The 12269-nt window shown below is 32.8% G+C and overlaps 1 protein-coding gene across 3 annotated transcripts in view; it reads left to right on the top strand.

Moving 5' to 3' along the window:
* Positions 1-12269, top strand: part of CSMD3 (CUB and Sushi multiple domains 3) — a 1164849-nt gene that overhangs the window by 874221 nt on the left and 278359 nt on the right. For all 3 annotated transcript variants that reach the window (XM_053559351.1, XM_053559349.1, XM_053559348.1), the window contains one exon: positions 10665-10856. In XM_053559351.1, coding sequence (XP_053415326.1) covers positions 10665-10856 — 192 coding nt within the window. The remainder of the gene's footprint in view (positions 1-10664; positions 10857-12269) is intronic.

The following is a 12269-nucleotide window of genomic DNA, read 5'->3' as shown; positions in this document are numbered from 1 at the left end:
GGAGAAGCAAATGAGTCAGAGTGAGAGGGTCCGTGATAGAATAGCATGCTGCCCAGACCATCTACTCTTGCTGATACTTACTTATAGAGGTGATCTCCTGGCTACTTGCACCACAGATGTAGAGACTGCCAATCACTGATCCTCTCCTCTTGGGAACTCTTGTGGTTGGAGAGCTGAATCCCTCCCCATGCCCTTTTCACCAAGGTGGGCCATTATTGAGCTACAGGTGTTTCTTATAACTCTCACTCCTCCCAGCCATAGGCTATCTGGGCTGCTACAGCAAGTAAAGTCTCTTTTTGATCATATGGGACTATGCTAGTGGGAGACATTCTGGTGAAAGGGTGTTTTAAATCATTCTACCAGCTTTGATCAATTTGCCTTCACGTTCGCTTGAGGTGCAGGAGCCTTTTAGTTAGTTTCTGAATTTCTCATAATGACATGAATCATTGGTGAATTTGTGTATTTTGGGGGTGGTGTGTCCAGGGCTTCCTACTTTTCCATCTTGTCATGTTCTTTTTAGAGGAATTCTTTCCTAAATATAAGTGCTCCCTGGTATTCAATTTATCACTGGTGTTAAAAAATCTTTGCTAGTAAATAAGCTATTATTTCCTGAAAACTTGCTAACGTATTATAAAAGATGGGCTATTTTGATTTAGAATTTAGAATTTAAAATATTTTAAGATATTATTTCCCAGTATTTTTGTTTTATGAAAAAATTGCTCACAAAATTTAAAATTATAAATCATCGAAATAGATGTTTTGATTAACTACATGGGTTTTAGAATTTAGTACTTATATTAAAGAATATTTACAAGTTGCTCAATAATGCCTATACACCAATAATTTTTAAAACTAATAATATCTCAACTAAAAATAAAAGAAAATGAGTGATGAACTTGCAACTTGCATACAGTGCATGTTAACATACGTGGGACCGTGGTAGTATCATTGACAATGTGAAAACCAGGGACAAAAATGTTTACACAGGATGACTTTTCATGTAAGTCAAATGAAAACCCTACTAATTTTTTCACTTTACATTTTAATATCTCTTCTGCCTAGATGAAAAGTGTTAATATGGCAGCTCCCTTTGCAGACAAATTTCACAAATAGTTTAAAGAGTCTGTTATTATTATCAGTCACATCAATTGCTTCTAATAGAGAATCAGTAGCTTCAATATCCTCAAATATTTAAATTATAATACATATTTAATTTTCTACACACATTTAATAAAATCAAAGTGAAGTCTATCAATTTAATATATCAACAATTTAAAATGCATGAAAAATTCTCTTTAAAATACTAGTAAAATAAGAATATACTGAAAATACACTATAAAAAATACAGTAAGAAAGGCATTAAACATGGCTAATAAATCCATTAAAGAATGAGCATCTGTACCAAAAATGATTATTTTGCAAAGGTTAACTATTCAGATAGTTCATATGAAGATATTTCTTTTGTATACAGATCAATCATTTTAATTGTTGAGAAATTATTTTATTTTTAAAATAGTTTTGTATATATAATTATTTTCAGAAGTTTATCAATAAAATATGAATTTTGTTGCTCAAAGCATATTTTAAATTACATAATTCTGATTATGTTTTGCTTTTTTTTATTTATGCTTAAGAATTTTTCAGTTTAAAAAAGGAAGTCACCGGATTCTTTTTGATACGGCTTTTGCCCTTTTAAGTTACTAGATTTGAATATATATATATAATTATTTTAAAGCCATGTACACATCTTCCATCTTCTTAGACTTGTGCTCCTTTGAAAGGTAAAGAATATTATCACACTGACAAGTATTATTCCCCCAGCTTAGCACTGTCCCTGGTACTCAGCACTTAATAAATGTCACCATTTGATTTAGTAGGAAAATCTAATCATGTAAAAATAAGAACAAATGAATGCTGTATGTTGGCAGTCAAAAGTAATATGAAACCATTCTATTTAATTTTTCTCTTTTTTGCTCATTAATTCTAACACTCCCCATATATTAGAATTATATTTCAAATTCAATTTTTATATAATTCTATATAATCTTTGGATATAAAATAGGTTTCCCATATAAATCCTTTTGACAGTCTCCACCTTAATATTTCTTTTTGATTCCACAAAAATTATATCATCAATTGTATCCTAACTTTAATCTGCATATTGGATCATAAGAATCTAGGAAGTATTGTCTCTTATTAAAATACCTTTCCAATGTAACACTTAACACCTGGTCAACAATTATTTGGTAAAATAAATAAATGCATATACACTTTTAAAAGAGAATTCTGTATACTAAGAAGTATATGCCAACACTGGGTTTGTGGTTTCGTTTCAACATCATCCTAGCAGCCTTATTTCTCTCATGGGTTGATGGGAATGTCTCTACCACGCTGCCATCAACTTTAACCCAACTTGCCACGTTATTAGATGTATCCTTAATAACAATGAAATTCTAAAGATAACCACATTTCTGAAAAGCTGGCAGAGTGTTGTCCTAATAATGATGTTGAACATTCTTTATAAACATGATGGATCATGTACAAAGCAAGGGCTCAATCAAGGACAAAATTCTCCAGTGTGAAATCTACCTCTAGGTTACCATGTGTGTTTCAAGTATTTTCTGATTGATTTGACTCTGGATGGGAGTTTTCTTGTAGATATTCCCATTATCCAACTAGGTTTCCTTATAGATGATGAAGTAGAGAATATAGTGTAGTTTTTGGTCAATAAAAAACACAAGGCAATAAAACTGGAAGAGAAGAATATAAGATCTTGTGAATACCCAATTTGTACTATGACCTTGTTGAAGTCTTCTCAAAAAATGTGAAACATTGGCTCAGCACCCGTAGCTCAGTGAGTAGGGCACCAGCACATACACCAAGGCTGGTGGGTTCGAGCCCAGCCCGGGCCAGCTAAACCATAATGACAACTGCAACCAAAGAAATGGTCTGGCACCTGTAGTCCCAGCTATTTGGCAGGCCGAGGCAAGAGAATCGCTTAAGCCCAGGAGTTGGAGGTTGATGTGAGCTGTGATACCTTGGCACTCTACCGAGGGCAGCATAGTGAGACTTCTGCCTCAAAAAAAAAAAAAAAGTAAAACTACTCCTTAGAAAAACTACACAGCGAATATTAAAACATACTGGCCTTTATTCATTTCAGAATTACTATTTTCATGGAATGACACATATAATTGATAGATGTTTCATATTTTATCTAATCCTAAGTAAGTCAAGTAAAATGTTCTCATTCCGATGAGGTGGTTAAAATTCAAGGAACCAATGCAATCTGATCAATATCCCTTTATTAATACAGTAGACAAAGCCAAAGAGCTTATACTTCCCACTTCTAATATCATTACTTTTGAAGCTATATGAAACCCAAGTTTTTTCTTTTAAAAAACATCTCAAGATAAACAATTTTATACCAATCAAATTTCTGAACAGAAAAGTTGACATGTAATAACTAATGAGTGATTTTATTTTCCTTATTCTTTGTTATTCAATCAATTCCATAAGAAAACCTGATTTTTTATTTTTTTTATTTTTTTTTTTTTCAGTTTTTGGCCAGGGCTGGGTTTCAACCCACCTCCTCCAGCATATGGGGCTGGTGCCTACTTCTTTGAGCCACAGGCGCCACTCAAAAAACCTGAATTTTTATTTGCTTAAGGCCCAAAAATGATAATTCATATTATCTCTAAGTAATCATTCATATTTTAATTTAAACATATCCATATACCAGTTAGAATTACAAAATCTGTATCAAGTGCATATTTCCAGGGAAATTAACCCTCTCAATAGGTGGAAACAAAATATGTAAGAAGTATATGTATAGCACATACAAATTTTTGTAATACTCTGGGTAATGAGAATTATAAAGAAAAACTGCCATGGATACAAATTATTTGCTTTTATTAGGATAAAAAGAATTCCATTTTGAAAGTAAAAATTTATGATAACAAATTTATTTCTAATTTATTATAACAACCAGGTAGAAAAATTCATTGTTATAAATTAATGCCATCATACAAGGTAAAATCACTGGAATAAAACAGAACACTGGTATGAAAAATTGGAAGATTTTATATTTTTGCAAATATTTAGTCTATTTCTTATGTCATAATTTTACCTTCTATTGTGAATTTGTTTCTAACAAAATCACCTTCATCTAGTTATTTTGGCAAATTAGAAGTAAATTTACAATGACATCAATCACATAGGAAAAAAAACTACGTAAGTGAAATTTTAATTTGCTTTACATTTTTACTTTCCAAATCTGAAAATTAAGAAGTTTTATAATCTTGCAAATATTTTAGACATGGTAAATTGCGGAAAGGATTAAAATCTCAGTAGAGAACTTTAATAGGCAAGGCGCTCAATAGAACGGTCTCCATCTCAGGAGAGAAGTGAAGCCTGGATAAATAAGTTGGTGAAGTATCAAGCCAAAATTATTTAATTGTGGGAATGGAAAAAATTACCTACTGAGAAATTATGGAAAAAAGGGAGAAGAGCATTCAGGAATAATCTCTAAAGTACACTAACCCTCTGTCATCAGGATTAACAAGATATGAAAGCAAATGGTACCAAAAAGAGAATCCGATAAACCAGGAAGGAAACCAGAATAGGCTGATGGACAGGCTAAGAAAAGAAAGTGCTTGAAGAAGGAAGGAATAATCAGCTGTGAAAATGTTGCTCAAGAGTTTCTGAAAGATAGCACAAAAGTTACCATTGAATTTGCCAGCTAGGATTTAAAAACAGCACTTTAGGGAAAGAAGGGCTGATGATACAACTAGACAGCGCTGTATAGACCTCCCTTAGGAGACGTTTGTTTAATAGGTTCCCTGTTTCAGAAAGCAGAGAAATGGAAAAAGAAGTTGGAAGAGAATAGGGACAGAAAAGATTTTGTTTATTTTAAAATGGAAAATATAAGCTACATTTGCATGTTAATTGAGAATGATTTGGACCAGTACTGTACTTGCTATTGACTCAGAAGAGATGAGAAATGTTCAGAAATAAAGTCCTGGAGAAGTAGAGAAGGTCTAAAGGCAGCAACCTAAGAACTAGAGTTGGCTTTACCAAAGATACCTTCTCCATTGCAGCGGATGGGGGAAGAGAACATGGGTGCACACGTCTCTGTGTTGATAGATTTGATAGCGTTCAGAAGAGGATGTTTGTGTCTTGTTGCTTCTACTCTTCCAAAGAATTATAAGAGAAGATATCTAACAAAAGAGAGGATGGGAAGAAGAAAGAGAGAAAATGAAAGAACAGCTGGAGTGGGAATGTTTTGATATCATAATTACTTAAAAATACCATTTGATGCATGTAGGGCTGCAGTTACGTGTCTAAACTTAGATATAGATGGGTACAATTTTATTTCTGTTATTTTAAAAAATAACTACAGAAATAACATTGAGTCTTTCTTTTTTCTTCCCCTCATAGTAAAATATAGGTAGCAAGAAAATTTTTGTATGTAATAAAGGTATACAAATGGCTCAATAGTTCTTGCCTTTCCATTTGAAACTACGTCTAATTTTTTTATTATTTTTTTTGTCAACTCATTCATCAATACACAGCAGTCGAAGTCCCACTAGTCTGCTGTGTCTCTGTGTTATTTCTGGTTATGGGATAGGCTTGTGCTGAGACAATGCACTCTAATGCAGGCGTCCTCAAACTGCGGCCCGTGGGCCACATGAGGTGGTGTGAATTGTATTTGTTCCCGTTTTGTTTTTTACTTCAAAATAAGATATGTGCAGTGTGCATAGGAATTTGTTCATAGTTGTTTTTTTTTTAACTGTAGTCTGGCCCTCCTACCGTCTGAGGGACAGTGAATTGGCCCCCTGTTTAAAAAGTCTGAGGAAGCCTGCTAATGGTTAAGAGCCTTGCTGTTTGAGTTCAAATCCCAGCTTTGCTAAGAACATGCACTTTACCTGTCTGAGGCTCATTTTCCCTATTTAAAAATGGGGATGATAATATTACTTCATAAACATTCTGTGATTTAGTTTAAGAATATAAACTTAGCTTCGATTCAATATACTCTTAATAGAGAAAGTAAGGATTATTAATATCATTATTTTTTTGGCCTCTATTTTAAGTTAATTGCCTTTGGGGTTGAATAACTGTTTCTCTTTCTTAGATACACAGACTTCTTTATTCATTTTGACACAGTATATACTGACACAACCCTACGGGTAAAACAGTAATGCTGATAATCTGTGAAAATATTTTTAAGAAATTAATATATTTAAAGTGTCATAAATGTGTAGTTTTTTGGCCTATTCCAAGTGGAACAATAGATAGATAGGTAGATAGTTGCTCCTCTTATTTTAAAATGATACTTACAGATTAATAACGTGTTTTAGAAACTTCCCTTTAAATAATCAAAAAGAATCATTGATTCTTATACTGTACTTAACACTTAGAGTGCATTTTATTACAAAGGTCTATTAGTTTTATTTAAGAAATATCCCTTGGACCTGGTCTCACACCTGCTTTTGTACTTCCCTGAGTACAAAATGTTATCCCTGAGTATAATGTTGGGAATATTTCTTAGCCTTATTAAGCCTCAATTTTCTGATTAAAAAAATGTAGATGATAATACTATTCATACCTCCTGAGAAAAGAATTATTGATACTAAAATTATTATAATTTTGTCTACCCACAAACACAGAATATAACCAGCACCTGTACCCATACCAAACTTTTAATAAGAAAATAAGACAGTATCTTTCACATCAAGTAATTGTTCCCATGTGTATTTATGTATTTATGTATTTAATAATCAACTTTATGAATAATTTCAAGAGGAAAAAATTTCTTTGGTCTTCCATTAAATTCCATCATTCTTTCTTAGAAACACTAAGGAATGAGCAGCTCAAGTCAACTGAGCCCAAAGGCAAACACTTAGTCCCACATGTCACATATCAGTTGTCATATTGTCATATCAAAGCCTTCTTATTTAAGCTAGTTGGTCCTGCTTTGAATCTTTAAGCCTAGTAAACCTGACAATATAGCAAAAACATGTTTTGTTTTGTTTTGTTCTGTTCCCATCACGTTCAGCTTAAACAGGATGATACTGACTGCTTTCATTTTGATGGTTTTATAACTTTGTTACACATAAATTTTGACCTTTGAGACTGTTAATCTTAAATTTAAAGCTTCTTGTGAATAGGGGTCAGCACACAGGAGGCTCAAAAAGCTGTAAGTTTTTCTGCAATGTTGTATGTTATTCCTCTTATTCAATTGGAAAGCTATGGCACTTTTCACATCTATGCCACTTCTTTCTAAGGAAAACATCCTAAATCTAAATCTTGTACATAAAACGTCACTCTCCACTGATATATTATGAAACCACAGTGGACAGGTCAGTTTAGGTTCAGGTGCAAACCAAATGCAAAAAGAAAACCACACAATGGCTGACTTTGTCATAATAAACGTTTTACAAAAGACCCCTGCCCACGATGGAAGACTATGGTCACTCAGACTCTATAATGCAGGATGCTGTGCTTGGTGCTCTGCTAAGAAACATTGAAGAGTTAATTTAATGGGAATAAAACCAAGTCTCTACCCCACTTCCCTTTATATTCTCCAATATGGACAGAAGATGGGGAACAGAATGTGGGTGTTGATATTTTCTTAACAGAAGCAATTCTGTCAGGAATTACTCTCATGAAGGTACCGTGAATATTTTTTAAGGTGGATTCAGATTTATTTCAATCATAATTTTTTATTTGTAGATATAATCACTGCCTTCCAATAATATCTTGATGGAGTTTATTATTTTATTTTCTTTACCTAAGAAGGAGAGAAATTGAAAATGTGGAACAATTAAAGGTAGAAGAGGACAGTTTAGTGCAACATTTAAGGGTTTGTATTCTGAAATCAAACAGCCTGGAGTTCAAACTTTTGTTCTCTCTATACTCTAACTTATAAAAGTTAGGGCAGGTTACTTATCTAAACTTTAGTTTCCTTACTTCTAAAATAAGGATAATAAAGACATTTGACTCAAAATTCTATGAGAAGCAAGAGAATTGTAGATGTAAAGTTCCTGGACATTGCTCAGGAATGCTACTTTATCAGTAAAAGGAAACAAAATCGGAAAGCTTCCTTCCTACTACAGATGACACTACAGGATAGGAGTTAAGACTAAACAGATTTTGCTTTATTTAGGGGATTGGCAACATGTCATTAGAAGCATGTATTTGCAATCCTTTTAAAAAAGTTTGAAAAATCAATACTTTAAAGAGGTTTCCCTTTAAAAAAGCAACTTTTTAATCAATCCTTTGATAATTGTAAATACAAATACTTACGGATAGGTAATCACATTTTTGTTGGTGGTACTTGCTTTGATGCAGTGTCAGACTTAACATCACATCAGGATTTTCTCTTTTTTTTTTCTTGCGTAATTTACATTTTTTTAAATTTCAGGTTAATGTGAAGACAAAAACACTATGTTACAATATTTGTATATGTTAGGTAGAGTCCCTCTTATAGTTGTGTTCCACTCTCAAAAGATGTGCCGAGACCCTGACATTGTGTCCATTAAGTGGGAGCACACCAATCCCCGTCTCCTCCCCCCACATTGTTATGATCCTCTTGGTTTCAATACGGCTTTAACAGTCAGAACATCACAATACTAAATATAAATTCTCTGGTTCTTTTTTGTATGTACTAGGTAGATGAGCTGCCACAAGTTTGTAGTATGTATTTATAGACTGATCAACATATTAATGAATAATCTATTGATTGATTATCTATACACCTATCTACCTACTTAGTTACTAGCATACCTCTGTTTCCACCTACTCATCTACCAAGGTTATATAGAGTCGAGTCTGTTTCTCAAGACCACCACTATCCAAAAAGTTTGAGATCAATTCAGTTCTATTTGTGTCTGCTCATTTTTCTGCTTTCTCAGCACCTAGTACAATACCTGGCATATATTATATTAAGTTAGTAAGTACATAAATGAATAAATATTATTTACATGTCTGTAATTCAATAATGCAAATCATTACCTTAATTTGAAAATATTAAAAAATAATTTGTACAAGTACTGACTCCTACATTTATGAATAGGATTTAATAGCTGAGTGAAAAATGAAATAACTTCTTCATCTTGATACACAATTGACATGGGTATTACGGTAAATGTATTTCCTGGTAATTCAAAAAAAAAAATTGGTTCAATTAACCTGAATAATTGGAGTTAACTCTTTTAGTAAATAGGCCATATATTATGTATAGAAAAGAATGATTGTTTTCCTATGGTTTCATACTGTTTTCATCTTTTCTAATAGTTTTTAACTGTTAATTTTTAGATAATTATGAATTTATGTGCAAATTTAGGAAATAATACAGAAATACTCTGTATACCCTTCACCAGTTTTCTCCAGTGAGAATATCTTGCATAGCAATAGTAGAGTATCACAATCAGGAACTTGACATCAGCAGATTACATTGGTCGACCCTATTCATATTTCACCAGTTTTACATGCACGCACGTGTGTGTACACTTCTTTAGGCATATGTGGATTTCTTTGACTGCTGCTACAAAATACAGAATGGCTCTATCACAAAAATCCCTGATACTATCTATAGCCACTGTCACCTCCCTCCATCTCCTCCTGCCTCAGGCCCTGGCAGCAACTTGTCTATTTCCCAATGTTACAATTTTATCACTTCAAGAGTTCTATGTAAAAGAATCAAACAATATATAATCTTTCTATACTGTAATTTTTTTCACTTCCCACAATTCCTTTTAACCCCATTCAACTTACACGTACAAATCATTCCTTCTTATTGCTGAGTATATCCCATGGGATGGACTTGTAATGGTTTATTTAACCCTTCATCTGTTGAAGGACATTTGAGTTGTTCCTGGTTTTAGCTATTATGAATAAAGCTGCAAGGAAAATTTGTGAACATAAGTTTTCTGTTCTCTGGGATAAATGCCCAAGCATATAATTGCTGGTTGTATGGTAAGTGCACATTTAGTTTTGCAAGGAACTGTCACAGTTCTTTCCAGAGAGTTTGCACCATTTCATATTCTCAAAGCAATGGATGCATGAGTGACCCAGTTTTCGCCATAATTTTTCCAGCATTTAGTATTTTTATATGTATACATACATTTTAAAATTTTAGTTAATGGTATACGTATATAGTAATGGTTCACTGTGCTTATCATATGCATTTCCCCAATAGTTAATGAGGTTGAACATATTTTAAGGTGTCCTTTTCCTGGATATGTCTTTGGCCCATTTTGTAGTTAGATTGATTGCTAGTTTTAGTTTTCCTTTTTTTAAGTCGAGTTTTAGGAGTTCCTTCTATACTTTAGATGTAAGTTCTTTGCGGGATTTGTTTCATGCCAATATTTTCTCACAGCGCGTACTTTTCTTCTCATTTTTTTTTTCTGTCTTTCACAAAGCATCCACTAATTTTGAGTAGACCTAAAAGTTAGTGACTGAAATGCTGTGCCACTTCTCAAAACAAGTTAGCACATGAATCATTTAATAAATAACAAATAAAATGTATTTATTATAAAGCATTTAATAATTAGCTCAAGCATTTTTTGAGTTACCTTTCTAAAGTACACAGATATGTGGAGGGTTCCAGTTAAAGTAGATTTTAGTAATATCAAAACTAAAGTTTCGTTTTTGTCTTTTGATAGGTTCTGTTGCCACTGCGTGTCGTGACCCAGGGGTTCCCATGAATGGGACTCGAAATGGGGATGGAAGAGAACCTGGGGACACAGTTGTTTTTCAATGTGACCCAGGATATGAACTTCAAGGAGAGGAAAGAATAACCTGCATTCAGGTAGAAAATCGATACTTCTGGCAGCCCAGCCCACCAGTATGTATAGGTATGAATTAAAAAACAATTAAAATTTTATATAAATATAAAACAATGGTTAACAACTGATGATGTTATTAAGAACCATGTTCTAGAATAGATTCTATATAAGAGTCTAATATTTCAAAAGACCATGAACTTCCCCCAAAAGTATAAACCTTTAAATGACCATTATTTTTCCACGGAGTAAGGATTCATAATTTCATTCAATTCTCCATAGCTCTAATATCCTTTAAAAGGTACAAATCAAAACTCTTATAAATATGTCTCCTTTTATTTACTAAATAATTGTAGTTATCCATTGCCTTTAAAATTTAAAGAGTGAATTCAGACTCTTTATTTAAAATGGGCCATATTAATCTTGCCTTTAAGATGGGTACTTCTTCTAAGAAAGAAAATTTTATCAGAACCCATGTTAGGGTTTCAAAGCTTTGACTTTTCATTCAATTTACATAGTCCAAAAGAATTTCAGTTTTTATTTTGATGATCTAAGAAGCTGTAGCAGCTTGTTTCATACTTTTGATTGCCTTCCTTTTATCTTTCTGCTCTGTTCTTGAATTCCCAAGTCAGACTCTAGAAAGTTAAAACACAAATTATTTCTGTAGTGGATCCAAGAAAGAGTTAGAGGAATGTATCGTTTTTGGAGTAAAAATGGTAAGACAATCTGCCATATAAATTAAACTAGTTTAATCTTATATTCTTTTGTTCAACTGTTTTAGTATCGGGCCCATATTGAATTTATAATACATTTTGACCAAACTGCATTTTCTGTTCTCAAAATTGTATTTATTTACATATTCTCTTCCTTACCATACTGTAAGCAACTTAAGAGTCCATCTTGTTCATCACTGCGTTCTTGGTAACATTTGGCACATGCAAATGTAGCATGTTTTAGAAAGAAAACATTTTGTTCATTTTTATCCAACTCATAAAAACATTTTCGATATAATTTCACAGTGACTTATTTCTGAAAGTCATATGGAAATAGAAAAAGAGTGCTGAGTACCTCAATCAAAAGCAAACAAACTCGAGCACTCACATTATTCCGATTTATTTTATTTCTTCATGTAACTTTTCATGCAAAGTTACAAAATCAAATTCATTAGTCACTCACTGTGTCCCCGGCACTGTTCTAAACATTGAGAAATCAGCAATAAAGCAAGATCTAAAAGGTCCCTGTTCTTACAAACCTGCTTTCCAGTGAAATTAAAACAAAACAGAACCAAAAAAAAAGCCCTGAATTTTTACCTCTATTTTCTCTGTTTTATATGTTCAACTTTTAAAAACAGCAAATGTATAAAACAAACATATATAAAGTCCTAGACTAGCCACACAGTAATCAGACAGCTCTTTATTTCTTCTGTAGAAAACGAGGCAGATGACAAGGAAGTAGATGCCTGAAAGAGAGCAATTTAAAAAGCAC

Source organism: Nycticebus coucang, chromosome 13 (assembly GCF_027406575.1).
Source record: "Nycticebus coucang isolate mNycCou1 chromosome 13, mNycCou1.pri, whole genome shotgun sequence".
NCBI lineage: Eukaryota > Metazoa > Chordata > Mammalia > Primates > Lorisidae > Nycticebus > Nycticebus coucang.
Note: the sequence above shows the minus strand (reverse complement) of the source record. Positions and strands in the feature narration are given on the sequence as shown.